At 46.7% G+C, this 27,810-nt stretch overlaps 1 protein-coding gene and 1 long non-coding RNA gene across 3 annotated transcripts in view; one reads left to right on the forward strand and one right to left on the reverse strand.

The window, feature by feature from the left end:
* LOC136324272 (uncharacterized) overlaps positions 1-11,272 on the reverse strand; it is a 30,484-nt gene extending 19,212 nt beyond the window's left edge. Inside the window, exons 1-2 of the long non-coding RNA XR_010729063.1 lie at positions 11,160-11,272; positions 2,554-2,683 (exon numbers count right to left, since the gene is read on the reverse strand). This is a non-coding gene — a long non-coding RNA (uncharacterized lncRNA). The remainder of the gene's footprint in view (positions 1-2,553; positions 2,684-11,159) is intronic.
* Positions 11,273-11,353: 81 nt separating this feature from the next.
* Positions 11,354-27,810, forward strand: part of DCAF12 (DDB1 and CUL4 associated factor 12) — a 39,562-nt gene continuing 23,105 nt past the window's right edge. Inside the window, exons 1-2 of one of the 2 annotated variants that reach the window (XM_066256908.1) lie at positions 11,354-11,707; positions 12,781-13,035. In XM_066256908.1, the coding sequence (XP_066113005.1) occupies positions 11,630-11,707; positions 12,781-13,035 (333 nt within the window). In that variant the 5' untranslated portion in view covers positions 11,354-11,629. Of the gene's footprint in view, positions 11,708-11,763; positions 12,084-12,780; positions 13,036-27,810 lie in introns of those variants that run through there. The other variant, XM_066256909.1, reaches the window with a different exon arrangement.

A 27,810-nucleotide genomic window follows, 5' to 3' on the forward strand; every position in this document is an offset into this window, starting at 1 on the left:
CAACACAGTCCCAAGCCTGGTGAGCTTTTTGCTCAAACCAGATGAGCCCGCGCTCAAGCTGGCGACCTCGGGGTCTCGAACCTGGGTCCTCAGCATCCCAGTCCGACGCTCTATCCACTGCGCCACCGCCTGGTCAGGCAATAACTGACTTTTTCTAGGTGTTAAAAGTTTTGGAATTTTTTTTAATGTTTATTTCATTGATTTTAGAGAGAAGAAGGGAGAAAGAGGGAAACAGGAACATAAATCTGTTCCTGTATGTGCCAGTGAATCAAACTGGCAACCTCTGCAGTTCAGGATGATGCTCTAACCAACCAAACTATCCACCAGGCTTGGGACTGTGTTGTAAAGGGCCCTTATCTTGGAGGAATGCATTCTTAAACATTTACAGAAGAAATAACTGGATGTCTAATATTTCCTTCAAGAAAACAGGAGGCCCTGGCCGGTTGGCTCAGTGGTAGAGTGTCGGCCTGGCGTGTAGAAGTCCCGGGTTTGATTCCCGGCCAGGGCACACAGGAGAAGCGCTCATTTGCTTCTCCAGCCCTCCCCCCTCCTTCCTCTCTCTCTCTCTTCCCCTCCTGCAGCCAAGGCTCCATTGGAGCAAAGATGGTCCGTGCGCTGGGGATGGCTCCTTGGCCTCTGCCCCAGGAGCTAGAGTAGCTCTGGTCGCGGCAGAGCGACGCCCCGGAGGGGCAGAGCATCGCCCCCTGGTGGGCAGAGCGTCGCCCCCTGGTGGGCGTGCCGGGTGGATCCCGGTTGGGTGCATTCGGGAGTCTGTCTGACTGTCTCTCCCGCTTTCTAGCTTCAGAAAAATACAAAAAAAAAAAAAAAAAAAAAAGAAAACAGAAGGAGCAGAGTAGCTGTGGGTAGTTGGTGGTCAGAAATGGGTAGGTACATACCTCTGGCCTGGTAGCTCAGTTGGTTAGTGTCTTCTGGACATGCCAAGGTTGCAGGGGATTCGACCTCCAGTCAGGGTACATATAAGAATCAACCAGTGAATGCAGCCTGACCAGGCGGTGGTGCAGTGAATAGAGCATCGGACTGAGACATGGAGGACCCAGGTTCAAAACCCTGAGGTCACCAGCTTGAGCGCAGGGACACTAGCTTGAGTGTGGGATCATAGACATGACCCTATGGTCACTGCTTGAACCCATAGATCGCTGGCTTGAGCCCAAGGTCGCTGGCTTGAGCATGGGGTCACTCAGTCTGCTGTAGTCCCCCCAACCCCAGTCAAGGCACATATGAGAAAGCAATCAATGAACAACTAAGGTACCACAATGAAGAATTGATGCTTCTCATCTCACTCCCTTCCTATTTGTCTGTCCCTATCTGTCTCTCTCTGGACTCTGTCTCTGTAAAAAAAACTAAAAAAACCAATGGATGCATAAATATGTGGAACAATAAATCAATGTTTCTCTCTCCCTCTCTAAAAATTAATTTTTTAAAATTTAAAAAGACCTGTGGTGACCCAGTGGATAAAGCATCGACCTGGAATGCTGAGGTCACTAATCTGAAACCCTGGGCTTGCCTTGTCAAGGCACATATGAGAAGCAACTACTACAAGTTGATGCTTCCCACTCCTCCACTCCTTCTCTCTATCCTCTCTCTTTAAAAAAATTTTTAAAAAAGAAATGGGGGCCCATTCAGTGATGGCACATACAAGAAGCAACGACTGAGTGCCAAACTAAATGGAACTAAGTGAACAATGAGATGATGCTTCCTGAGTCATTGGCTGTGCAAGTTGGGGCAGCCTGAGCCATAGGTCCTACAGCAAGATGCTTCATAGCCTCATTAAAAATGTGAGTCAGCCTGACCTGTGGTGGTGCAGTGGATAAAGCATCAACCTGGAAACACTGAGGTTGCTGGTTCAAAACCCTGGCTTGCCTGGTCAAGGCACATATGGGAGTTGATGCTTCCTGCTCCTCCCCCTTCTCTCTCTCTCTCTCTCTCTCTTCTCTCTTCCTCCCTCTTCTCTAAAATGAATAAATTAAAAAAAAAATTAAAAAAAAAAAAGTGAGTCAGCCCTGGCTGATTGGCTCAGTGGTAGATCGTTGGCCTGGCGTGCAGGAGTCCCAGGTTCGACTCCCAGCCAAGGCACACAGGAGAAGCGCCCATCTGCTTCTCCACCCCTCCCCCTCTCCTTCCTCTCTGTCTCTCTCTTCCCCTCCCGCAGCCGAGGCTCCATTGGAGCAAAGTTGGCCCAGGCGCTGAGGATGGCTCCATGGCCTCTGCCTCAGGCACTAGAATGGCTCTTGTTGCAATGGAGCAATGCCCCAGATGGGCAGGGCATCGCCCCCTGGTGGGCATGCTGGGTGGACCCCAGTTGGGCGCATGCAGGAGTCTGTCTGACTGCCTCCCCGTTTCCAACTTCAGAAAAATACAAAAAAAAAAAAATGTTTGAGTTCCCCAATGAAGCCCTACTTCACCCAGGTTTACCAGGAGATCTGGGTAGGAATGGTGCTGATGGGCTTCATCATTTACACAATTAGGAGCATTGATAAAAGAAGTAAAGTTTTGAAAGCTTCAAGTGCCACACCACTCATGGTCATCACTAACCAGCTGAACCTGGAGTGTACAGTGTGTAGAGCATCAGTCTGGCTGTAAATCTCAACTCTGTCAGATGGGAACGTGGGACACATTGTATACTGTAGAAGTACTGTTTCCTTGCTGGCATGAATAAATATACCTATAAGACAAAAAAGAAACAGAAAAATAAGAAATGGGTGGAGACACAAGGTTTACTGCAGTATTCCAGGGACTGTTGCTAAATATGTTGGAAATTTGGTGTTTGAGATCTTGCTCCCTATATATGTCATCAGTTAGCCTCAAATAAATTATAAAAATTCTCTACAGATTTAGACGTTTCTTATATCAACATGACAAAAGATTAGACTTTACTTGGTGAGCACACAATGTAATATACAGATATTGTATTATAAAGTTGTACATCTGAAAGTTAACCAATGTTACCCCATAAATTTAATTATTTACAAAAGTGTTCTCTATAAAACAGTACGCCGTGTTATGCCAGCAGCAGCCTCATACATCTCTTGTTACCACTCTTGACTGCATTATTTTCTCTTGTGTTTGATTTAATCTTATGTTGTTTAGCTCATCATGGCCGCTATGTGTTCAAAAGTCCGCCATTAATGTGACCAGTAAACAGCCACATTGAGTGATTGATCTGGAAATGAAATTAAGAGTGATCAAGGTCTACAAAGATGGAAAATCAGTGATGGTTGCCGCTCACATCAGGCACGTCCAATTCACCATAGCTATAATCTTGAACAAGAACAAACCGATGGAAGCTGAAAGGATGTTTCAATGAAGGAGGCAGTAAGACTAACAAAAATTTGATGATGGCCTATATCAGACATGGACAAACTTCTAATGACCTGGATTGAAGACCAGATATATAAGTGTATCTATCCCTCTAAACACTATGATCATGGCCAAAGCAAAAAGTTTGCGATGCTGAAAGAAAAGGCTGGACCTGATTACAATGTTGAATTTACTGCTAGCTCTGGGTGGTTTAAATGATTTAAGAATTGTTACTGCCCTGGCCAGTTGGCTCAGTGGTAGAGCGTTGGCCTGGCGTGCAGAAGTCCCGGGTTCGATTCCCGGCCAGGGCACACAGGAGAAGCGCCCATCTGCTTCTCCACCCCTCCCCCTCTCCTTCCTCTCTGTCTCTCTCTTCCCCTCCTGCAGCCAAGGCTCCATTGGAGCAAAGATGGCCCGGGCGCTGGGCGCTGGGGATGGCTCCTTGGCCTCTGCCCCAGGCGCCAGAGTGGCTCTGGTCGCGACAGAGCGACGCCCCGGATGGGCAGAGCATTGCCCCCAGGTGGGCAGAGCGTCGCCCCCTGGTGGGCGTGCCAGGTGGATCCCAGTTGGGCGCATGCAGGAGTCTTTCTGACTGTCTCTCCCTGTTTCCAGCTTCAGAAAAATACAAAAAAAAAAAAAAAAAAAAAAGAATTGTTACTCATTGCACAATGAAAGGTGAGTGGTGAGTCTGAGAATGCTCATGTGAAGGCAGCTGAAGAATTCCTGAAAACAATGGAAGAGCTGATTGTGGAGGAAAATTACCTGCCAAAGCAAATATTCAGCATGGATGAAACATCCCTATTCTGGAAACAGATATCAGAAAGGACTTTCATCTATTAAGGAGGCCAAGTCAGCACACCCACGCCTTTCCTGTCCCTCTGCTCAACCCGTTGCCATGTTAACTTTATCCTTCGCTCTCCCTCCTAAGCTCCAAGGGTTCTCCTTTTTTCTCTGTAACTTGTTTCCTGAGCCCTTATCTTCTATGGCTCACTTCTACCTCAGTGCTTTCTAAACAAACTTTCTTTTATAGTAAAAAAAAAAAAAAAAAAAAAGGAGGCCAAGTCAATGCCAGGTTACAAGGTTTTTAAGGACAGGACAAGTCTTGCTTGGGGGCAATGTTGCAGACTACAAACTGAAACCCTTTGTGACCTGGCACAGTGAAAACACATAGCTTTCAAGCATATCAGTAAGCACACACTGCTAGTATACTAAAGGAACAGTAGGAAGTCATGGATGACGAAGCTCCTCTTCCAAGATGCTCTTCTGAATTGCTGTGCCAGTGAAATGAAAAAGTACTACTTGGAAAATAACATACCTTTCAAGATTTTGCTTATTGTTGATAATGTTCCTGGACAATCTCCTTTTTTTTTTTTTACATTCTCCTTTTATTAGTGATCTTTAGTCCAAAATCAAAGTCGTGATTCTCCCTCCAAATACCACTCTTTGATGCAATCAATGGGTTAAGGAATCATAGCAGCTTTTAAGGCCTACCACCTGAGCAGGACCTTTGCCCAGGCTGTTGCTGCAACAGGAAGACGGTGATGCAATTTGGGAAGGATTACAACATCTATGACTGCATCAAGAAACTTGCTTAAGCTTGGGGTAGTGTCACCAAGTGTATGAATGGCATCTGGAAGAAGATACACAGGAGGTTAATCTATGACTTAAAAGGATTTGCCAAGTTGAGGAGGTTGTAAAAATCAACAAGGCTGTGGTTGAGATGGCACACAGTTTACCAGAGTGAGGATAAGAACAACATAGAGTTGCTCCTAGAGGTGGGTCCTGTGGAATTGACTAAGAAAGACTTGTTGGAACTAGAACAGGAATGCATAGCTGAAGACACAAGGGAAAGAGAAAATACAAGAAAATAAAATAAGAATCCCCAAGAAAATTCACATTGGAGAGTTTAGCAAAAGCTTTTGTAAACCTTAACATTCTCCTTAAACAGTTGAAAACATAGATTCCGCCTGAGCTGTGGTGACACAGTGGATAAAATGCCAACCTGGAAAGCTAAGGTTGCCTTGAAACCCTGGGCTTGCCTGGTCAAGGCACTTATGGGAGTTGATGTTTCCTGCTCTTCCCCCTCTTCTCTCTCTCTCTCTAAAAATGAGTAAGTAAAAATAATTTTAAAAAACCAACAACCATGGACTCCAATACTGCAAGGTTTTCATTAATAGGAATGTATATGGTACATATCTGCTTATAAGCAAATCTGTGGCAGAAAATAAAAACATACCAAGCAAATCTCTATGGATATACTTCTGAAAAGAGTGACATTTCCAGGAGAAGAGCCTGAGTCAGGTCCTTCAGGAGGTATTCCAGAAGACAGCAAGCATTATTATCATAGGAGATGTCAGCTCCTTGTGTATTATTGCCCCTGAAGACCTTCTAGCAGACAAACAAGGTGTGGAGGTAGAAGGCAGAGATGTTGATGCCCTGTTAACCCTGTGTGAGCCTAGGCTAATGTGTGTATTTGTGTCTTAGGTTTTTTTTTGTTTGTTTGTTTGTTTTGTATTTTTCTGAAGTTGGAAACGGGGAGGCAGTCAGACAGACTCCCGCATGCACCCGACCAGGATCCACCCGGCATGCCCATCAGGGGGCAATGCTCTGCCCATCTGGGGTGTTGCTCTGTTGCAACCAGAGCCATTCTAGTGCCTGAGGCAGAGGCCATGTAGCCATCCTCAGCGCCCGGGCCATCTTTGCTCCAATGGAGCCTCGGCTGCGGGAGGGGAAGAGAGAGACAGAGAGGAAGGAGAGGGGGAGGAGTGGAGAAGCAGATGGGCGCTTCTCTTGTGTGCCCTGGCCGGGAATCGAACCCAGGACTCCTGCATGCTAGGCCGAAGCTCTACCACTGAGCCAACCAGCCAGGGCTGTGTCTTAGTTTTTAACAAAGTTAAAATATAAAATTTTTAAAAATTTAAATCAGGAAAAGCTTATATTATAAGGATATAAGTAAAGAAAATATTTTTGTACAGCCAAACAATGTATTTGTGTTTTAAGCTAAGTGTTATTAAAAGAAGTTGAAAAACTTAAAAAATCGTTAATGTTTACAAAATTAGCCTGACCTATGGCGACACAGTGGATAAAGTGTGTCAATGTGGAACGCTGGTTTAAAACCCTGGGATTGCCTGGTCAAGGCACATATGAGAAGCAACTATAAGCTGATGCGTCCCAATCCTCCCCCACCACCTTTCTCTCTCTCTCTCTCTCTCTCTCTAAAATCAAAATCTTTCAAGAAAAGTTTATAAAAGTAAGATACAGTAAAGCTAAGGTTAATTTATTATTGAAGAAATAAAAAAATTTAGGCCATGGCCGGTTGGCTCAGTGGTAGAGTGTCGGCCTGGCGTGCAGAGGTCCCAGGTTCGATTCCCGGCCAGGGCACACAGGAGAAGCGCCCATCTGCTTCTCCACCCCTCCCCCTCTCCTTCCTCTCTGTCTCTCTCTTCCCCTCCCGCAGCCAAGGCTCCATTGGAGCAAAGATGCCCCGGGCGCTGGGGATGGCTCCTTGGCCACTGCCCCAGGCGCTAGAGTGGCTCTGGTCGCAACAGAGTGACGCCCCGGAGGGGCAGAGCATTGCCCCCTGGTGGGCAGAGTGTTGCCCCTGGTGGGTGTGCCGGGTGGATCCCGGTCGGGCGCATGCGGGAGTCTGTCTGACTGTCTCTCCCCATTTCCAGTTTCAAAAAAATACAAAAAAAAAAAAAACTTTAAATAAATTAAGTGCATTCTAAGTGTACAGTGTTTATAAATTCTACAGCAGTGGCCTAGGCCTTCACATTCACTCACCACTGACTCATCCAGAGTTGTAACTTCTAGTACTGCAATCATATACAAGTGTACCATTTTTATTTTTATACCATTTTTTACTGTACCTTTTCTATGGTTAGATATGTTTAGACACAGATACTATTGTGTTGCAATTGCTTAAAGTATTCAGGACAGTAATATGCTATATAGATTTGTTGCTAGGAGCAATACAATACAGGCAGTACCTAGGTTATGAATGAGATAGGTTCTATAGGTTTATTCTTAAGTTGAATTTGTATATGAGTTGGAACGGGTACATTTACCTATTAAATGCAACTTAAGGTAGATGTTTGTCTTAATATAGTATTTATTTTACCTTTTTGTGCATATATATATGTAAACATTTTCAAACCCACAGAATCTATCTTGTTTGTAACCCAGGGACTGCCTGTATAGCCTAGGTAGGTAGTAGGCTATATCATCTATGTTTGGCGTGTGGATGTCCTGGGTTTGATTTCTGGTCAGGGCACATAGGAGAAGCACCTATCTGCTTCTCCATCCCTTCCTCCTCACTTCTCTCTCACTCTCTGTCTCTCTTCCCCTCCTGCAGCCATGGCTCAATTGGAGCAAGTTGGCCCCAGGTGCTGAGGATGGCTCCATGGCCTTCGCCTCAGGTGCTAAGAAGAGCTTGGTCACTGAGCAACTGAGCAACGCCCAGATGGGCAAAGCATCACCCTCTAGTGGGCTTGCCTGGTCGATCCCGGTCAGGGTGCATGCAGGACTTTGACTCTCTGACTCCCTTCCTCTCATTGGGGGGATTTATTTATTTATTTATATAAATTTCCAGCACACCAGAGCCTCCCTGGCTTCTCCTCCCAGTTAGTAACCACCAAGGTAATGACTTTTCTGACTTCTATTACTGGGATATTTGATATAAGAAGAAATATATATATTTGGTCTTTGTCCTTGGTTCCTGGCACAAGAGCTCCTAACTCTTGTAATTTCCTAAGTGATAATGCTGAGAAGAGCATCTTTTGTTATTTGTCGCTTTCAATGATACCTGAATTTATATTAATGGGGTGACACAAGATGGGCTCCTATGGAGCCTCAGAATGGGGCCTGGTTGCCAGAGGAACCAACTGTGTGATTTGAGAACTGGAACTTCCAGACCGCCTCCTAACCTCTAGGAAGAGGAGAGGGATTGGGGTTTGAGTTAATTACCAATTGCTAATTATTTAATCAATTGTGCCTATACAATGGAACCTCCACATAAACCTAACCTATGGGGTCTGGCAAGCTTCAGAGTTGGTGCATCTATCCATGTGCTTTGAGGGTGGTGCACCTCAAACTTCATAGGGACAGAAACACCTATGTTCAGGAACTCCCAGATTCACCCTATGTATCTCAATCTGGATATTCACTTGTATCCTTCACAATATCCTTTATAACAAACTAGCAATGTAAGTAGAGTATTTCCCTAAGTTTTGTGAGCCATTATAGTAAATTATTGGACCTGATGAGGTGGTCATGGAAACCCAAATTTATTTTATCTATTATAAATATAAGTTAACATATGAACTATATCCAATTTGGGCTATTATGAATAAAGCTGCTATAAATATTCTTTTAAGTGTTTTTTGGTGAATATAAACACTCATTTCTGTTGGGTTTATAACCAGAAGTAGGAGTACTGGGTCATAAAGTACACATAATTTAGTTTTAGTAGGTATTGCCATAGATTTTTCCAAATTGTACCAATTTACATGCTTTCTAGCAATTGAATGAGAGTTCCAGTCGTTCTACCTCCTAATACTTGGTATAATGTCTTTTAAAAGCAATTTGTGCGGTAGAGCATCGGCCTAGCGTGCGGAGGACCCGGGTTCGATTCCCGGCCAGGGCACACAGGAGAAGCGCCCATTTGCTTCTCCACCCCTCTGCCGCGCTTTCCTCTCTGTTTCTCTCTTCCCCTCCTGCAGCCGAGGCTCCATTGGAGCAAAGATGGCCCGGGCGCTGGGGATGGCTCTGTGGCCTCTGCCCCAGGCGCTAGAGTGGCTCTGGTCGCAACATGGCGACGCCCAGGATGGGCAGAGCATCGCCCCCTGGTGGGCAGAGCCTCGCCCCTGGTGGGCGTGCCGGGTGGATCCCGGTCGGGCGCATGCGGGAGTCTGTCTGACTGTCTCTCCCTGTTTCCAGCTTCAGAAAAATGAAAAAAAAAAAATAATAAAAATAAAAAAAAATAAAAGCAATTTGTGAACTTTTAAACTTCTAAATGGATCTTTAGTTTCACAGAAGGTGAGCTCTGCTGTGAGGTGCATTTAGAGATAGTTCTTGGGATGTCAAGACATAGTGTACCAACCTTAAGGATGAGCCTGCAGCCTCTGACATGGGCAGAGGAGACCAGAATCCAAACACAGCCCAGCATGAGCCTAGAGATTCTCAAAAGAATTCCAGACTCTTGCTCAATGGACTCCTGGGTCATCTAGGGCAGCGGTCAGCAAACTCATTAATCAACAGAGCCAAATATCAACAGTACAACGACTGAAATTTCTTTTGAGAGCCAAATTTTTTAAACTTAAACTATATAAGTAGGTACATTCCTTATCCAGGTAGCACCCGCGTGTGGTACTTTGTGGAAGAGCCACACTCAAGGGGCCAAAGAGCCACATATGGCTCACGAGCCACAGTTTGCCAACCAGGGATCTAGGGCATTGTGAGGCAAGATAGAACTGGAGCAACAGGCTCAAAAAAGGAAGCTGACCCACTTCTGACCCAATCACTGTGTGCATATCTCTGAAGGAATAGACCTGACCAAGTAAGATGGAGTTGCCTTTCCCAAGGTGGCATTAGGGGTTAGTGGCAGTGCTGACCTGATGGGGGAGGATCCTGTTTCAATCTGGTCTCTGGTTCAGCTTGGAAAACAAACCCAAATCTCCTTGGAAGCAGAACTTCAGATGGGCCAACAGAGCTCCCTTAAGGTATGAGGCCTGAAGCCTGAAGGGACCAGCAAGTAACTGGGCACTGCAGCCTGCTTCTGGTCAGTCACAAGAAAACATTCCCGCGTCCTCACAGGGTGTTTTGTTTTGGTTTATACTTTCTTTCCTGAGGAATGTAGAGGCTTTCACTCAAACCCCTACGGGATCTTCTGACAATGGAGGCAAGGCTGATCCTGAAGAGATCCCCTTGGTGGTGCCAGCCCTAACTGGACTGTGAAGCCAACAGCCACTTTCTTCTCTACGGTTCAGAATTTTATCCAATCTGCTTTGATGAAGTACCCCTTATGAGAGCCCCCGGGAAGCAGGGATGATTGCGTTTCTGATACAGGAAGGAGTCTTGCTATGGATACCCAAGCCCTGAGCTGGCTCTTGGACCCCTAGCACAAACAGCATAACCTAGGCCCCCTTGGAGTAGGCAGTGGCAGTCTCCTATTCCAGTCCTCAGTTTAGGACTGCATGAGAGATGTAAGAAACAAATTACGGGTGAAGCCTATTTTATAAAACACAAAAGACAGCGTGGCCGGCAGGTCATGGGGATCTAAAAAGAGGAAAAGTCGCAGCAACTAAAAGGTGATTCAGGGGCTATACCTGGTTAGGGCTGAAGAGACAGACGGTCAGGAGGAGGAAGAGGCCAGGGGAGTGAGGAAGGAGAATGAGTGAGGAACGAAGCCTCAGGGCTCTTCAGGGGTGGTGAAAAGGTGTCCAGAGGCCGAGGGGCCGTGGGGCGGAGGGACGCGGGGTGCGGGGTGCGGGTCCGACCTGGGTTGGTTGTGCAGGGCAAGGCAGGTTCTCTGCAGAGGGAAATCATTACCATGCTGAATTCCGGGCCTGACCCACCTAACAGGGATACGGAAAGATTTTTGTCTCTTCACACAGAGCCCAACCCTCGACGCCGGGACTCGGTGTCCCATAGGTTCAGGGACGCCTGCAGCGCTGAAAGGGAGACAACCAGTAGTGTCTGCCGCTTTAGGCTGTGGGAGGGATATCTCCGCGAGGGGGAGGGGGGGTTAGGTATCCTCACTTCCGGGTGCCTGAGAATGCACGGGCGGGGGTCGGAGGTCGGCTGCTGGAACCCAGATTTCTCTGGCCTCTCAGTTCACCTACCTCCAGGGGACACCAAACGACCGTTACAAAAGGGCTCCCGGACGATAGGCAACAGCTGCAAACTTTTTTCCAAGCTCTAAACCCCGCCTCTCTAGTCCCGGCGACGTCTCTTTGGCGACGCACTGCGAAGTGCGGCTGCGCAGGGGTGACGGAGCGCAGACGTGGGGGAGGGGGTGTTTTGGTTCCAGCCGCTCGCCGTCCTTTCCACACTCAGCCGTCGGGAAGCTTCTCCTTCCTGCTTTCCTTTCCCGTTCCCCTTCCCTTTCCCTTTCCCAGCCTTGGCCCCTTCCCTCCCTCCTCCCCTTCTGCCTGCCTCCCCTGTTTTCTACTGACGCCCCGGGTCCCGGCCATTTTCCGGGCCGGGCACACTAAGGTGCACGACCCCGGGGCCCAGTATATGACCCGCCGTCTCGCTACCCCTCGCTTTCCCCGCCCCATGTGGCTGCGTGGCCGCGGCGGCGCTGCCCACTATGGCCCGGAAAGCAGTTAGCAGGAAGCGGAAAGCGCCAGCCTCGCCGGGAGCTGGGAGTGACGCTCAGGCCCCGCAGGTGAGGGCTGCGAGACTGGGACTCGGGTAATAAAGCCCAGGCACCTAGAGGGGGATACTGTTCGCAGATCAGGGGAACCGGAAACGGGACCCAAGGTCTGTAGTCGGGGTGTATGGGGGTGCGGAGCCCGGGCCTGTAGAGTCCCGGCTGGGCCATCAGTTCACTGGCGAGCCTATAGACCGGGATGAAGAGCTAAAGGGGAATTTGAAAATGGGGCATATTCAGCTTCGCAAGACCTGCACCCGGGAATGGACCTTGAAGAGAAACCAGAATCTGGGCTTTGGAGGAAGTAAAACCGAAGTCGAAGGGAATCGGGAACAAAACCTCCCAGAAAATAGGGGGCGGAAGAGTGAAGCCTCCTTTACGGGGGCCCCTGGTAAGCAGGGATAATTGAGTTTCTGATACAGGAAGGAGTCTCGCTATGAATACCCAAGCCCTGAGCTGGCTCTTGGACCCCTAGCACAAACAGCAGCCCTATACCGCCCTCTTTAGAGGGCAAGATCTTGTTGGACATGTATTCGGACTCTTCGTTCCCGTGCCTCCCATCTCACTGGTGTTTGATTTTTGAATTATACAACTGCCTGGGAGCGCGGGTCTCGTGACATGGGGGCGGCTATTGGTGCATCCTGGAAGACCTGAGACCCTAAATGTGGCTCTTTGGGCTGCATCCTTCGTGTTCCGCGGGGAGTATAGGCTGAGAGGGAGAAGGGGACGAGTAGAGATGCAGCCCGGGTCGGTATGGTAATCATTCAGTCCCTCATTCCCTTCCTTATGAAGGATAACTTAGAATCTGAATCTTTCACTCCTAAAAGGTTTAGTAAACCTTTTGTCCTCTGCTTCCATTCCCTTGTCTCTCATTCCTTCTTTCTCATAGGTAGATGTGGCTGAGCAGGATCTTTTCAATCTTGAAAGAGTTCAACTAAACTTGTCTCTGTTGAGATTCCTGTTCTTGTATTTCCAGGTTCAATATAACTCTTGCAGGCTGAGTTCTTGGTGATTTCTCTAATACAGCAGGATCCCTTGTTCTGAAGGAAGGTAGCCAATGCCCTGATTTCTGATATTGCTTTCCACAGTTTGGATGGGATCACCCCCTTCACAAAAGGAAGAGACTTCCCCCAGTGAAGAGATCCTTAGTGTACTACCTGAAGAACCGAGAAGTCATGCTACAGAATGAAACCAACTACTCTCGAGTGTTGCATGGTTATGCAGCACAGCAACTTCCCAGTCTCCTGAAGGAAAGAGAGTTTCACCTTGGGACCCTTAATAAAGTGTTTGCGTCTCAGTGGCTGAATCATAGGCAGGTGGTGTGTGGCACAAAATGCAATACGGTAAGTGTCTTGGGGGATGTGAACTTTATCCTAAGCCCTGGATATATGTGGTTCCACATGCTCTAGAACCTCTTCTCTTGTTGCTCATTTTTCCCATCAGTTTCTTTTGAGAGGAGGTCCCTTTGCGCTCTCCTTTTCATTTCTTTCTGTTTTCCACTTGTTTTTTGCTCCTTTTCCCACTTTTTTTTGTGTGTGTGTTTTTCTGAAGTTGGAAACTGGGGAGGCAGTCAGACTGATTGCTGCATGCGTCCAACCGGGATCCACCCGACATGCCCACCAGGGGGCGATGCTCTGCCCATCTGGGGCATCTCTGAGCCATTCTAGCAACCAGAGCCATTCTAGCGCCTGAGACAGAGGCCACAGAGCCATCCTCAGCGCCCGGGCCAACTTTGCTCCAGTGGAGCCTTGGCTGTGGGAGGGGAAGAGAGAGACAGAGGGGAAGGAGAGGGGAAGGGGTAGAGAAGCAGATGGGCACTTCTCCCGTGTGCCTTGGCCAGGAATCAAACCTGGGACTCCTGCACGCCAGCCGACGCTCTACCACTGAGGCAACAAGCCAGGGCCTCCTTTTCCCACTTTACATTTCAGATAAAGCTTTAGAGGAGTCTGTTTTTGTAAGCTTTTTGCCATATGTATATGCTACTGCTTCTAGAGTTTTTTTGGCTTCATTTTTAATGTTGCTTTTTAAGTCAGAGGCTTCAAAGCAAAGACTGAGCGTTTTTCAGGATACATGATAGAGAAAACCTAGGTTTTAGCTGGCTGGCCCAAAGGCATATGTAGAAGTATTTAAAATAGAACTTGGCAAACATTCACTTTTAGGGAATAGAATCTAAAGGTGTATCTTTTGGTTGTGGCCAGGTAGCTCAGTTGGTTAGAGTGTCCTGTCATTCTAATACGCCAAGGTTGCAGATTTGGTCCTCCCCGTGAGGGCACGTACAGAGATCAACCAATGAATGCATGAGTGGGTAGAACAACAAGTCAGTGTTTCTCTTTCTCTCTCCCTCCCTCACAACCCCTCCTTTCTCTCTCTAAAATCAATTTTAAAAAATGCAAAGTTGTATTTTTTTAAGGCTCTGCCATTTATTTTTATTGAGAGAGAAAAAGACAGGAAGGGAGAGAGATAAGAAGCATCAACTTGTAGTTGCATCACTTTAGTTGTTCATTGATTACTCCTATGTGCTTTGACAGGGGTCAGAAGGTGGCTCAAGCCAGCAACCTTGGGATCAAGCCACAAACCTGTGCTCAAGCCAGCAACCTCAGGGTTTTGAACCTGGGTCTTCAGTGTCCCAGGTCAACACACTATTCACTGTGCCACCATCAGTCAGGCAAGATGTACTTTTTTTTTTTTTAATTTTCTGAAGTTGGAAACAGGGAGGCAGTCAGACAGACTCCTGCATGCGCCCTACCAGGATCCACCCAGGGTGCCCACCAGGGGGCGATACTCTGTCCATCTGTGGCGTTGCTCTGTTACAACCAGACCCATTCTAGTGCCTGAGGCAGAGGCCATGGAGCCATCCTCAGCGCCCGGGCCAACTTTGCTCCAATGGAGCCTCTGCTGCGGGAGAGGAAGAGAGAGAGGAAGGAGAGGAGGAGGAGGGGTGGAGAAGCAGATGGGCGCTTCTCCTCTGTGCCCTGGCCAGAAATCGAACCCGGGGCTCCTGTATGCCAGGCCGATGCTCGACCACTGAGCCAACCGGCCAGGGCCCAGGCAAGATGTATTTCCTTTATTTTATTTTTATTGATTGATTGATTTTTTTTAAATGGTAACGATTGCCAGCTTTTTTTTTTTTTTTTTTTTTTTTATTCACTTTAGAAAGGAGAGAGGGAGAGAGAGAGAGGAGAGAGACAGAGAGAGAAGGGGGTAGGAGTAGGAAGCATCAACTCCCATATGTGCCTTGACCAGGCAAGCCCAGGGTTTCGAACCGGCGACCTCAGCATTTCCAGGTCGACGCTTTATCCACTGCACCACCACAGGTCAGGCAATTGCCAGCTTTTATTGAGGGTCTACAATGGGTCAGGCGTTATTCCTTGCCTTGCCTCATTTGAGTTTTTTGTTTGTTTGTTTGTTTTTTACAGAGACAGGGACAGACAGGAACAGAGAGAGATGAGAAGCATCAATTATCAGTTTTTCCTTGCGAAACCTTAGTTGTTCATTGATTGCTTTCTCATATGTGCCTTGACCATGGGCCCTCAGCAGACCAAGTAACTCCTTGCTCGAACCAGCGACCTTGGGCCCAAGCTAGTGAGCTTTGCTCAAACCAGATGAACCCACGCTCAAGCTGGCAACCTCACGATCTCGAACCTGGATCATTCACATCCCAGTTCAATGATTTATCCACTGTGACACCGCCTGGTCAGGCTATTTATTGATTGATTTTAAAGAGAGGAAGGTAGAGTGTGAGCGTGAGAGAGACAGAAACATTGATCTGTTTCTGTATATGCCCTAATTGGGGATCAAACTGGCAACCTCTGCGCTTCAGAATGACACTCTAACCCAGTAGTCCCCAACCTTTTTTGGGCCACAGACCGGTTTAATGTCAGAAAATATTTTCACGGACCGGCCTTTAGAGTGGGATGGATAAATGTATCACATGACCAAGACAAGTGTCAAGAGTGAGTCTTGGATGGATGTAACAGGGAATCTTGTAATTTTTTAAAAATAAAACAGGCCCTGGCCTGTTGGCTCAGTGGTAGAGCGTCAGCCTGGCATGCGGAAGTCCCGGGTTCGATTCCCGGCCACGGCACAGAGGAGAAGCGCCCATCTGCTTCTCCACCCCTCCCCCTCTCCGCAGCCGAGGCTCCATTGGAGCAAAAGATGGCCCGGGCGCTGGGGATGGCTCCTTGACCTCTGCCCCAGGCGCTAGAGTGGCTCTGGTCGAGACAGAGCGACGCCCCGATGGGCAGAGCATCGCCCCCTGGTGGGCGTGCCGAGTGGGTCCCGGTCGGGCGCATGCGGGAGTCTGTCCCATTTCCAGCTTCAGAAAAAATAAAAAAACAAATAAATAAATAAATAAAACATCGTTCAGACTTGAATATAAATAAAACGGAAATAATGTAAGTTATTTATTTTTTCTCTGCGGACCAGTACCAAATGGCCCACGGACCGGTACTGGTCTGCAGCCCGGGGGTTGGGGACTACTGCTCTAACCCACTGAACTATCCGGACAAGGCAGGCAAGATGTATTTTTTATAAGAATGAGCAGGGAATGTATGTTTGATGGTATCTTTCAGGATGGACATGTTTGCTCTTTGCAAAGGATTCAGAGGAGAGAAAAATTAGGAGAATATTTTTACATAGAATGACAGAATAGTATTTTTCAACTGCTGGTCCTTGTACTGGTCACCAGAAATTTCATGTTGGTCTGCAAAAGAGTTAGCCACCCTGATGTTGTCTGAAGATTATAGACCGAATGATCTTAGTCAAATTCACTTAAGCTCAGGGTGATTTCTGTCTTAACGGTCCCTGAAATAAGTCTCCTATTTTTACTAGTCCCCAAGTGTAAAAAAGTTGAAACCACTGACCTAGAAGACAGTTAAAAGTGAATGAAGGGAAAAATTTATCAGTAATATAATGAGCACAATTATAGTCATGGATAAGACACATTCTGTCGGATGTGGTGGATATGATTGCAAAAGAAGGGCACAAGTAGCATGATGTCATAGGAATGGCTAGTGAAAAGAAGCAGGGCCTGGAGGTGGGAAATGATTTCTGAATGAATTGAGAGAAAAGATGAGACCCAGCTGCTCTCCATGTTCACCTCACTTTGTGAATGGACAAGTAATATAAAGGCTGGGTAAATTTACCCTGGATAGAAATATATCTTGGGTCAATTAGAAGAAAGATGGTGTTGTAGATTAAGGGTCTTAAGTAGTAAGTACTACAAGTGTTTGTTTAAAAAGGACATAGGCACCTGACTTGTGGTGGCACAGTGGATAAAGCGTCAACCTGGAGCGTTGAGGTCACTGGTTTGAAACGCTGGGCTTGCCAGGTTAAGCAACATATGGGGGTTGTTGCTTCCTGCTCCTCCTCCCCCATTCTCTCTGTCTCCTCTCTCGAAAATGAATAAATAAAATCTTAAAAATAAATACCATAGGCAAAGATTTAAACATGAGTTTTAAGAAGGAAATAATATCATGGTTGGGCCAAGCTTTCATTTCCTCTTCTGTTGATGGCTGCTTGTAGTATAGAATCCTTTCAAAACTAAGTGGTGGCGGCAAGCCTCTATGAAACTTTATTTTTCTAGTCTCTCAGGCTGCCATTCCCAGTTTAAGAGACGTGTCATCATTGTCGCTTAGAGTATAAACACTCTCTTATTTGGGGGAATTCATTCTACTTACACATACCATTATAATGTTTATAATGCCCATATACTGCCCAGCAGATATTGCTGAATTATAAATTGAAGTGATCACCCTACTCTCCTGCTTCTGGCATTTATTATTTTGAAGGTGAGAATAATATTAAGTAATAACTTCACCTACTGTTTTTTTGGGTTTTTTTACAGAGACATGGAGAGAGTCAGCGAGAGGGATAGACAGGGACAGACAGACAGGAACGGAGAGATGAGAAGCATCAATCATTAGATTTTCGTTGCGTATCGCGACACCTTAGTTGTTCATTGATTGCTTTCTCATATGTGCCTTGACCGTGGGCCTTAGCAGACCGAGTAACCCCTTGCTTGAGCCAGCGACCTGGGTCCAAGCTGGTGAACTTTTACTCAAACCAGATGAGCCCGTGCTCAAGCTGGCAACCTCGGGGTCTTGAACCTGGGTCCTCAGCATCCCAGTTCGATGCTCTATCCACTGCGCCACCGCCTGGTCAGGCATAACTTTACCTACTGTTTTTTTGTTGTTGTTGTTTTTTTCTTTTTTTCTTTTTTTTTAAAATTTTTTTAAAGTGTTACTTGTTTTTTTATTTTTTTATTTATTTATTCATTTTTTAGAGAGGAGAGGGAGAGACAGAGAGAGAGAGAGAGAGAGAGAGAGGAGAGACAGAGAGAGAGAAGGGGGGGAGGAGCTGGAAGCATCAACTCCCATATGTGCCTTGACCAGGCAAGCCCAGGGTTTCGAACTGGCGACCTCAGCATTTCCAGGTCGACGCTTTATCCACTGCGCCACCACAGGTCAGGCTTTACCTACTGTTAATACCTACCTCTTTCTATTTCCCTATGATCTCGACCTTATGCAGGGGCTAGTTTTTACTTTATAGTTAGTATTTTCTTTGTTTAGCTTTCAGAAGGAAAGCAGGGAATGAGGAACACTGCTATTCTCTGAACTTTGTGACATTTGGCAAATGATTTCCTTTAGCTGTGCCTTTGTTTTCCTATTTCTAAAGTTGCAGTGGTAATAATGAATACTGAGAAGATGGCTGGGAACATCTTGGGAAATACTTCAAGTGAACAATATTTTACTTAAAAGTAGTATTCATAATAGTGAATTCAAAGCCTTTTCCATTGCTCTTTGCATTCCCTGAGACTGCGCTCAGTTTGAAAGTAGGAAACTAAACAATTAGAACTATTTTTGGAAAATATGTGAAGATTTTAGGGAGGAGGAGTTCATGTTGGATTTTCAATAGTAAGTTTTTTTTGTTTTTTAAAGATTTTATTTATTGATTTTAGACAGAGGAGAGAGGTAGAGAGAAAGACAGGAGGGAGGAATGGGTAGCATCAAATCAAAGTTGATTCTCCAATGTTACTTGATCGAGCAAGCCTGGAGTTTCAAACCAGTAACCTCAGTATTCCAGGTCAGTATTTTATCCACTGTGCCACCGCAGGTCAGGCAGTTAAGTTTTTTTTGTTTTTTCAGAGACAGAGAAAGAGAGAGAGGGATAGATAGAAACGGAGAGAGATGAAAAGCATCAATCATCAGTTTTTCATTGCATGTTGCAACACCTTAGTTGTTCATTGATTGCTTTCTCATATGTGCCTTGACCGCGGGCCTTCAGCAGACCGAGTAACCCCTTGCTTGAGCCAGCGACCTGGGTCCAAGCTGGTGAGCTTTTGCTCAAGCCAGATGAGCCCGCGTTCAAGCTGACGACCTTGGGGTCTCAAACCTGGGTCTTCGCATCCCAGTCCGACGCTCTATTCACTGCGCCACCTCCTGGTCAGGCTGATGGTATAGTTTTAATACATAGAGTGTCGGACTAGGATGCAGAGGACCCAGGTTCAAGAACCCGAGGTCGCCAGTTTGGGCTCATCTGGTTTGAGCAAAGCTCACCAGCTTGAGCCCAAGGTCGCTGGCTCCAGCAAGGGGTTACTTGGTCTGCTGAAGGCCTGTGGTCAAGGCACATGAGAAAGCAATCAATGAACAACTAAGGTGTTGCAACACGCAATGAAAAACTGATGATTGATGCTTCTCATCTCTCTCCGTTTCTGTCTATCCCTCTCTCTGACTCTCTCTGTTCCTGTAAAAAACAAAACTATACCATCACTAAAATAATTTAAATGTATTCAGTAGGAAAAGTATACCACTTACATTCTAAAATCACATTAATATGTATGTGCAGGTTAGAAGCTGTTTTGTTGTTTTTAGAGAGAGCAAGAGAGAGAGACAGGAAGGGAGAGAGAGGAGAGAGATGAGTAACATCAACTCATAGTTGCTTCACTTTAGTTGTTTTCATTGATTTATTCTCATACGTGCCTTAATGGTGATGGGGTGTGCTTAAGCTAAGCCAGTGACACCTTGCTCAGGCCAGTGACTGGGATCATGTTGATCATCCTGCACTCAAGCCAGTGACCTTGGGGTTTTATTTTATTTATTTATTTATTTTATAATTTTCCGAAGCTGGAAACAGGGAGGCAGTCAGACAGACTCCCGCATGCGCCCGACCGGGATCCACCCGGCATGCTCCCCAGGTGGCGATGCTCTGCCCATCTGTGGGGTCGCTCTGTTGCAACCAGAGCCACTCTAGTGCCTGAGGCAGAGGCCATGGAGCCATCCTCAGTGCCCGGGCCAACTTTGCTCCAGTGGAGCCTTGGCTGCCGGAGGGGAAGAGAGAGACAGAGAGGAAGGAGAGGGGGAGGGGTAGAGAAGCAGATGGGCACTTCTGTGTGCCCTGGCCAGGAGTCGAACCCGGGACTCCTGCACGCCAGGCCAATGCTCTACCACTGAGCCAACCGTCCAGGGCCAACCTTGGGGTTTTAAACCCCAAGGTTGTGCCAACACTGAATTCACTGTCCCATCACCAGTCAGGCTAGATAGAAGCTGTTTTTCTCTTAACTAGGTTTCACCAGCTTGTAACTATATACACAAATGCTAAAAGGCATTTCCACATTAACTGGCTTGGGGCTATAATATTGAAATCTCCACTGAGGGAGTGGGTCATCCTCTGTGGTTAAAGCAGCGGAGTTATTTTATAAACTTTTCGGTAGCTTGATTTCTGGGGTGGGAATTGTCCTGTGCTATGGGCTGACCCTCAAACTGGAAGGTCAGTAAGCATAGGAATAACGACAAAGATGGCCAGCCTGTGTTTTAATTATTAATAACATTAGTATGGTCATACTCTTCTAAATTATTTAAGGAGGTTCACTCCCCTACAAAGATCACGCCCATGTCTTTCCTTTCCCCCTCTTCTTCCCTTTCAGCTGTGTAGCTCCTAAACTCTAAGGGTCTCCATGAGACTTGTAACCAGGGGAGCAATGGGCAGTAGCATCTTGTCCTCAGCTAACTCTCTGAACCTGTCTTCAAGGCCCCCTTTTCTCAGACTTCTCAGTGAGCCAAAGCAGCCCCACTTAGGCTCTGAGCCCCTGTTGCTTCTTCTATCCTAAGCCCTTCTTTGATTCACTGTCCCCAGCTTTAATAAATATGCTCTCAAAAATTTTTTTTTAATTATTCAAAGGAAAGGTAATATAACCTTAATTGGAACATAGGTCTGAGAACTAGGATGAGTAGGTATGTTTTCCTGGTTTAGACAAACTTAGATTGTGTACAGAGCCAGACAGAACACCTAAATTGAGAGAAGCCCTTGCCTGACCAGGCGGTGGCGCAGTGCATAGAGTGTCCAACTGGGATGCCGAGGACCCAGGTTTGAGACCCCGAGGTCACCAGCTTGAGCACAGGCTCATCTGGTTTGAGCAAAAGCTCACTAGCTTGGACCCAAGGTCACTGGCTCCAGCAAGGGGTTACTCGGTCTGCTGAAGGCCCGTGGTCAAGGCACATACGAGAAAGCAATCAGTGAACAACTAAGGTGTCGCAGTGTGCAACAAAAAACTAATGATTGATGCTTCTCATCTTTCTGTTCCTGTCTGTCTGTCCCTGTTTATCCCTCTCCCTGACTCTCTCTCTGTCTTTGTAAAAAAAAAAAGAGAGAGAGAAGCCAGGCACCAAAGAGTAAGTAAATAATGGAGACTGCAAAGAGCCAGAGAAGGAATTCTTGGTTCCAGCCAGTTGTCGCCATGTAACAATTTGGGCCTAATATTAATAGAAATTTTTTTTTTTAAAGAGAAACGTGAAGTCTTTTTTGTTTGTTTCATTTTTTGTTTTTTATTTTTGTATTTTTCTGAAGTTAGAAGCGGGGAAGCAGTCTGACATTCCTCATGCGCCCAACCAGGATCCACCCAGCATACCCACCAGGGGGTGATGCTATGCCCATCTGTAGTGTTGCTCTGTCGTGGCCGGAGCCATTGTAGCGCTGAGACGGAGGCCATGGAGCCGTCCTCAGCACCTGGGCCAACTTTGTTCCAATGGAGCTTTAGCTGCTGGAGGGGAAGAAAGAGAAAGGAGAGGGGGTAGGGTGGAGAAGCAGATGGGCACTTATCCTGTGTGCCCTGGCTGGGAATAGAACCTGGGACTTCCACTCACCGGGCTGACGCTCTACCACTGAGCCAACCAGCCAGGGCTGAAGTCTATATTTTTTTGAGGCAAAGTATCGATTGTTTATGAGGAATATTGAGAATCTGGTGTGATGAGTTTTTGTTTATTTATTTATTTTTTACAGAAACAGAGTGAGTCAGAGAAAGGGATAGACAGGCAGACAGAAAATAACGGAGAGAGATGAGAAGCATCAATCATTAGTTGTTTTTTTTTTAATTTAATTTTATTTATTCATTTTTATTTATTTTTTTTTTTCATTTTTCTGAAGCTGGAAACAGGGAGAGACAGTCAGACAGACTCCCGCATGCGCCCGACCGGGATCCACCCGGAACGCCCACCAGGGGCGATGCTCTGCCCCTCCGGGGGGTCGCCATGTTGGGACCAGAGCCACTCTAGCGCCTGAGGCAGAGGCCACAGAGCCATCCCCAGCGCCCGGGCCATCTTTGCTCCAATGGAGCCTTGGCTGCGGGAGGGGAAGAGAGAGACAGAGAGGAAAGCGCGGCGGAGGGGTGGAGAAGCAAATGGGCGCTTCTCCTGTGTGCCCTGGCCGGGAATCGAACCCGGGTCCTCCGCACGCTAGGCCAACGCTCTACCGCTGAGCCAACCGGCCAGGGCCTATTTATTCATTTTTAAAGAGGAGAGAGAGAGACAAAGAGGGAGAGAGAGACAGAGAGAGAAGGGGGAGGAGCTGGAAGCATCAACTCCCATATGTGCCTTGACCAGGCAAGCCCAGGGTTTCGAACCAGGGACCTCAGCATTTCCAGGTCGACACTTTATCCACTGCGCCACCACAGGTTAGGCCAATCATTAGTTTTTCATTGCGCGATGCAACACTTTAGTTGTTCATTGATTGCTTTCTCATATGTGCCTTGACTGCGGGCCTTCAGCAGACCGAGTAACCCCTTGCTGGAGTTAGCGACCTTGGGTTCAAGTTGGTGGGATTTTGCTTAAACCAGATGAGCCCGCACTCAAGCTGGCGACCTCAGGGTCTTGAACCTGGGTCCTCTGCATCCCAGTCCAACGCTCTATCCACTGCGCCACTGCCTGGTCAGGCTGGTGTGATGAGTTTTATGTGTCTAGAAGAAAGTTGTGCCCTGGCCGGTTGGCTCAGCGGTAGAGCGTCGGCCTGGCGTGCGGGGGACACAGGTTCGATTCCCGGCCAGGGCACACAGGAGAAGCGCCCATTTGCTTCTCCACCCCCGCCCCCTCCTTCCTCTCTGTCTCTCTCTTCCCCTCCCGCAGCCAAGGCTCCAGCGGGAGTCTGTCTGACTGTCTCTCTGTTTCCAGCTTCAGAAAAATACAAAAAAAAATAAAAAATAAAAGAAAGTTGTGAGATTAGGGTTGGAAAGGTTTATTAGGATCTAATTGTGGAAGCTCTTGAATGTGAAGCTAAGATTTTATTTTGTGGGAAATGAAGAAGTAAAGCCTAATGATTTTTAAGCAGGGAATGATGTTGAAATAATGCTTTTAGGAAGAGAAATTATATAACTTGAAGTTATCTACCTAATGATGTGGTATGGATGAGAGGTAATGAGCAGCAAAACCAGGAGAGTAATGGGGACAGATGACATCTTAGAGGTGGAATCTATAAATGATAATATGTTCATATTTAATCGATTCAGAGCAGTAAGTCAAAATTGATCCTGATGTCTTCAATGTGGGTAACTGGAAAGATGGCAGGATGAGAATTGAGCATATTTGAAGAGAAAATGAATTTAGTTTTGTGCTTTCAATTAATTGAAGTTTGGGAGAGGGGCAAAGATTGAAGTCAGTGGTTTGGGAATCATGTATGTATAAGGAATATTGTTATATTACCATGGGAGAGAAATTAGAGAAGACACTCTTTGAAAAATATTTAAATATTGATTTTTTTAGAGACAAGAAATTTGTTGTTCCACTTATTTATACACTCATTGGTTGATTCTTGTATGTACCCTGACCAGGGATCAAACCTGCAGTCTTGGTGTATTGAGACTATGCTCTATCCAACTGAGTTACCTGGCCAGGAGAGAAGGCACTTTTGAGTTCCATTAACTTTCCCTAAAATTGCAAATTTTTCATTATATGTGTATTTTCTGGGAACAATGCAGGGTAGGTGGTGTGAAAAGCAGTCCATAATTGTAATTAGATTTTCAAAGGAAATACTGTGAGCCAAAAATGGGTAAAAACCAATGATATTGAAAGGGGGGCTAAAAACAGAACCTTGGAAAACACCTGTATTTATGGGCCGGGAAGAACTGTTATAGGGGGAGAAGGGAGATCAGAGAAAAACCAGAAGAGTACCAAAAACAATTCAAAATAACACACACAAAAGAACAAACAAAACAGATAAGGATGGTGGTAGGCAGAGAATATATGCAGTTTAAGGTATTTAATTTTAGACATGAACTTTTGGGGGGTAATTTCTTCATTGATTTTAAAGAGAGGAGAAAGAAAGCAGGGGTAGGGGGTGGAGAGGTGGAGAGTAGGAAGCATCAACTTGTAGGCTTCTCATATGTGCTTTGACCAGGTAAGCCCAGGGACCTCAACCTTTATCCACTGTGCCACCACAGGTCAGGCCACAGGCATTTTATTTTATTTTTGAGAGAGAGACAGGAAAGGAGAGATGAGCAGCGACTCATAGTTGTGTCACTTTAGTTCATTGATGTGGTAGTTTTTTTGTTTGTTTTTTAGTGAGAAGAAGGGAGGCAGAGACAGACTCCCACATGCACCTGACCCAGATCCAGCCAGCAGGCAGTGGGGGCGATGTTCGGTCCATCTGGGGCCCTTGCTCTGTTGTAACCAGAGCCATTTTAGCAACTGAGGCAGAGGCCATGGAGCCATCCTCAGTGCTTGGGTCCAACTCGCTCTAATCAAGCCCTGGCTGTAGGAGAGGTGGGAAAGAGATGAGGAGAGAGAGAGGGAAGGGGAAGGGAGAGAGAGAAAGAGAAGCAAGCTTGAGGGGTGGAGAAGCAGATGGGCACTTCTGTGTTCCCTGATCAGGAATCGAACCCAGGACATCCACACGCTGGGCCGATGCTCTATCCCAGAGCCAACCAGCCAGAGCCTTGATGTGTTTTTTGTTTGTTTGTTTTTTTCTGAAGTGAGAGGAGGGGAGGCAGAAAGACCAACTCCCACATGCTCCCGACTAGGATTCACCTGGCAAGCCCACCAGGGGATGATGCTCTGCCCATCTGGGACATTGCTCCGTTGTAACAGAGCCATTTTAGTGACTGAGGCGTAGGCCATGGAGCCATCGTCAGTGCCCGGGCCAACTTTACTTCAATGGAGCCTTGGCTGCAGGAGAGGAAGAGAGAGATAGAAAGGAGAAAGGGAAGGGTAGAGAAGCAGATGGGCACTTCTCCTGTGTGCCCTGGCCAGGAATCAGACCCGGGACTACCACACTCTGGGCCAATACTCTACCAGTGAACCAACCGGCCAGGGCTCCATTGATGTGTTTGTTTTATTTTACATTTATTTATTCATTCATTTTAGAGGAGAGAGAGAGAGAGAGAGAGAAGGGGGGAGGAGCAGGAAGTATCAACTCCCATATGTGCCTTAACCAGGCAAGCCTAGGATTTTGAACCAGCGACCTCAGAGTTCCAGGTCAACGCTTGATCCACTGTGCCACCACAGGTCAGGCTGATGTGTTTTTGTTTTTTTTGTTTTGTTTTGTTTTGTTTTTTTTCATTTTTCTGAAGTTGGAAACAGGGAGAGACAGTCAGACAGACTCCAGCATGCGCCCGAACGGGATCCACCCGGCACGCCCACCAGGGGCGACGCTCTGCCCATCCTGGGCGTCGCCATGTTGCGACCAGAGCCACTCTAGCGCCTGAGGCAGAGGCCACAGAGCCATCCCCAGCGCCCGGGCCATTTTTTGCTCCAATGGAGCCTTGGCTGCGGGAGGGGAAGAGAGAGACAGAGAGGAAGGTGCGGCGGAGGGGTGGAGAAGCAAATGGGCGCTTCTCCTGTGTGCCCTGGCCAGGAATCGAACCCGGGTCCTCCGCACGCTAGGCCGACGCTCTACCGCTGAGCCAACCGGCCAGGGCCCTGATGTGTTTTTGATTGACACAGAAGGAGTCCCATTTTTATGAAGATGACTAGTTTGGTGGTGGCCTTGCCTAGAAACACAAAGACTAGTTATGATTGTCCAGAGGAGAGGTAGTGATAGAGAGGATGAAGAAGAAGGAGCCAACTGTAAGAATATTTAGGAGGTAGATTTGGCAGGACTGGATCAGATGATGGAATGATGGAAAAGAGAAGTCGATAAATTCCAGGCTTGGGTAGCTGGGTTGATTGTGGCATTAGATGAAATGAGCAATTTGAGGAGGAAAATAATTTCTTTTGGACACATTTAGTTTAAAATACCTGACTGATAGTAGTACAGTAGATAGATCATTGACAAGGGACTCCAAGGTCCCAGGTTTAAAACCCCTAAGTCATCTGGCTTGAGCGCCGGGTTGCAGGTTTGAGCCCAGAGGTCACTGACTGGAAGCCCAAGGTTGCTGGCTTGAGCCAGGGATCACTGGTTTGGCTTGAGCACCCCTGCCACGTCAAGGCATGTATGAGAGGCAATCAATGAATAACTGAAGTGCCAGAACTATGAGTTGATGCTTCTCATCTCCCTTCCTCTCTCTTTCCCTTTCTCTCTCTCTCACCAAAATAAAATGCCTATGGGAAAGACACATCAGCAGTGATACAAGTTAGGCAAGGGTCTGCCTAAGTAGTTTGCCTTAAGGCAGGTGTCCCCAAACTACGGCCTGCGGGCCACATGCGGCCCCCTGAGGCCATTTATCCGGCCCCCTGCCGCACTTCCGGAAGGGGCACCTCTTTCATTGGTGGTCAGTGAGAGGAGCACTGTATGTGATGGCCCTCCAACGGTCTGAGAGTCAGTGAACTGGCCCCCTTTGTAAAAAGTTTGGGGACCCCTGCCTTAAGGGCTTACATTACAGATTCAGGAGTGGTTGTCCTCCCCCCTCCCAACTCTACCTCTTTTGTAAAATTTTTCCTCAGTCCTCTCTGTGTGGCATTCTTGTTCCAGCTACTACTTTCCTTTTTATATTTTAAGCTTAAGGTGTATCTAGTTTCTCCTTCCATAGATCTCCTGTTCAAGTAGTCACTTTATACAAAGATATGACATAATTTACCTTTGCCACAAGAATTGCTGACAGGATTTTAAATCAACTTCCTAGACTATAAGGTATATAAGGGCAAACATCATTCTCTCTTTATAGTTATATTCCTAGCACCTAGAGTAGTGCTTGGCATTTAGTTGGTGCTGAATGAATGAGTGAATGAAGGACTGAATCATTAAATCTCGTAGACTTACATAGTATATACTGGAATGCCCTTTCTCTAAGACTGATCTTTTCTGTAAAACATTCACTGAGTTGACTTTTGAGTGAAAAGGAATTTGGTAAAGTGGTGGCAGACGCAGCAGCATGAGGAAAGGCACAGAGGCATAGAGCAGAATGGTGTGTGTGGTACAGATAAGCAGTGAGATGATGTTAACTTTTACCTTGTCATATGTCTCAGGTCACCCCAGTAAACATAATAGCATTTATAGTTACGTTTTTATTTTCTTTCTTTTGTTATACTTTCTTCATGCATCACTGCTTTTTCTTTTTCTTTTTTGAGAGAGACAGGAACTGAAGAAGAGGGTAAGAAGTATCAACTTGTAATTGCTGTCACTTTAATTGTACTTTGATTGCTTCTCCTACATGCCTTGACAGGGCTGAGCCAATGTGCCCTTGCTCGAGCCAGTAACCTTGGGTTTTTCATGTCTGCGACCTTTGGGCTCAAGCTGGTGAGCTTTGGGATTGTGTGGACAATTACCCCACTCAAGGCAGCAACCCCTGTGCGGATGAGCCCACTCTCAGAGCCAGTGACCTCAGGCTTGGAACAGCAACCTCAGCATTTGGGTTGATTTTTTTTTTTTTACAGGGACAGAGAGAGAGAGAGAGGGATAGACAGGGACAGACAGGAACG

This window comes from Saccopteryx bilineata, chromosome 2 (assembly GCF_036850765.1).
Source record: "Saccopteryx bilineata isolate mSacBil1 chromosome 2, mSacBil1_pri_phased_curated, whole genome shotgun sequence".
Taxonomy (NCBI): Eukaryota; Metazoa; Chordata; class Mammalia; order Chiroptera; family Emballonuridae; genus Saccopteryx; species Saccopteryx bilineata.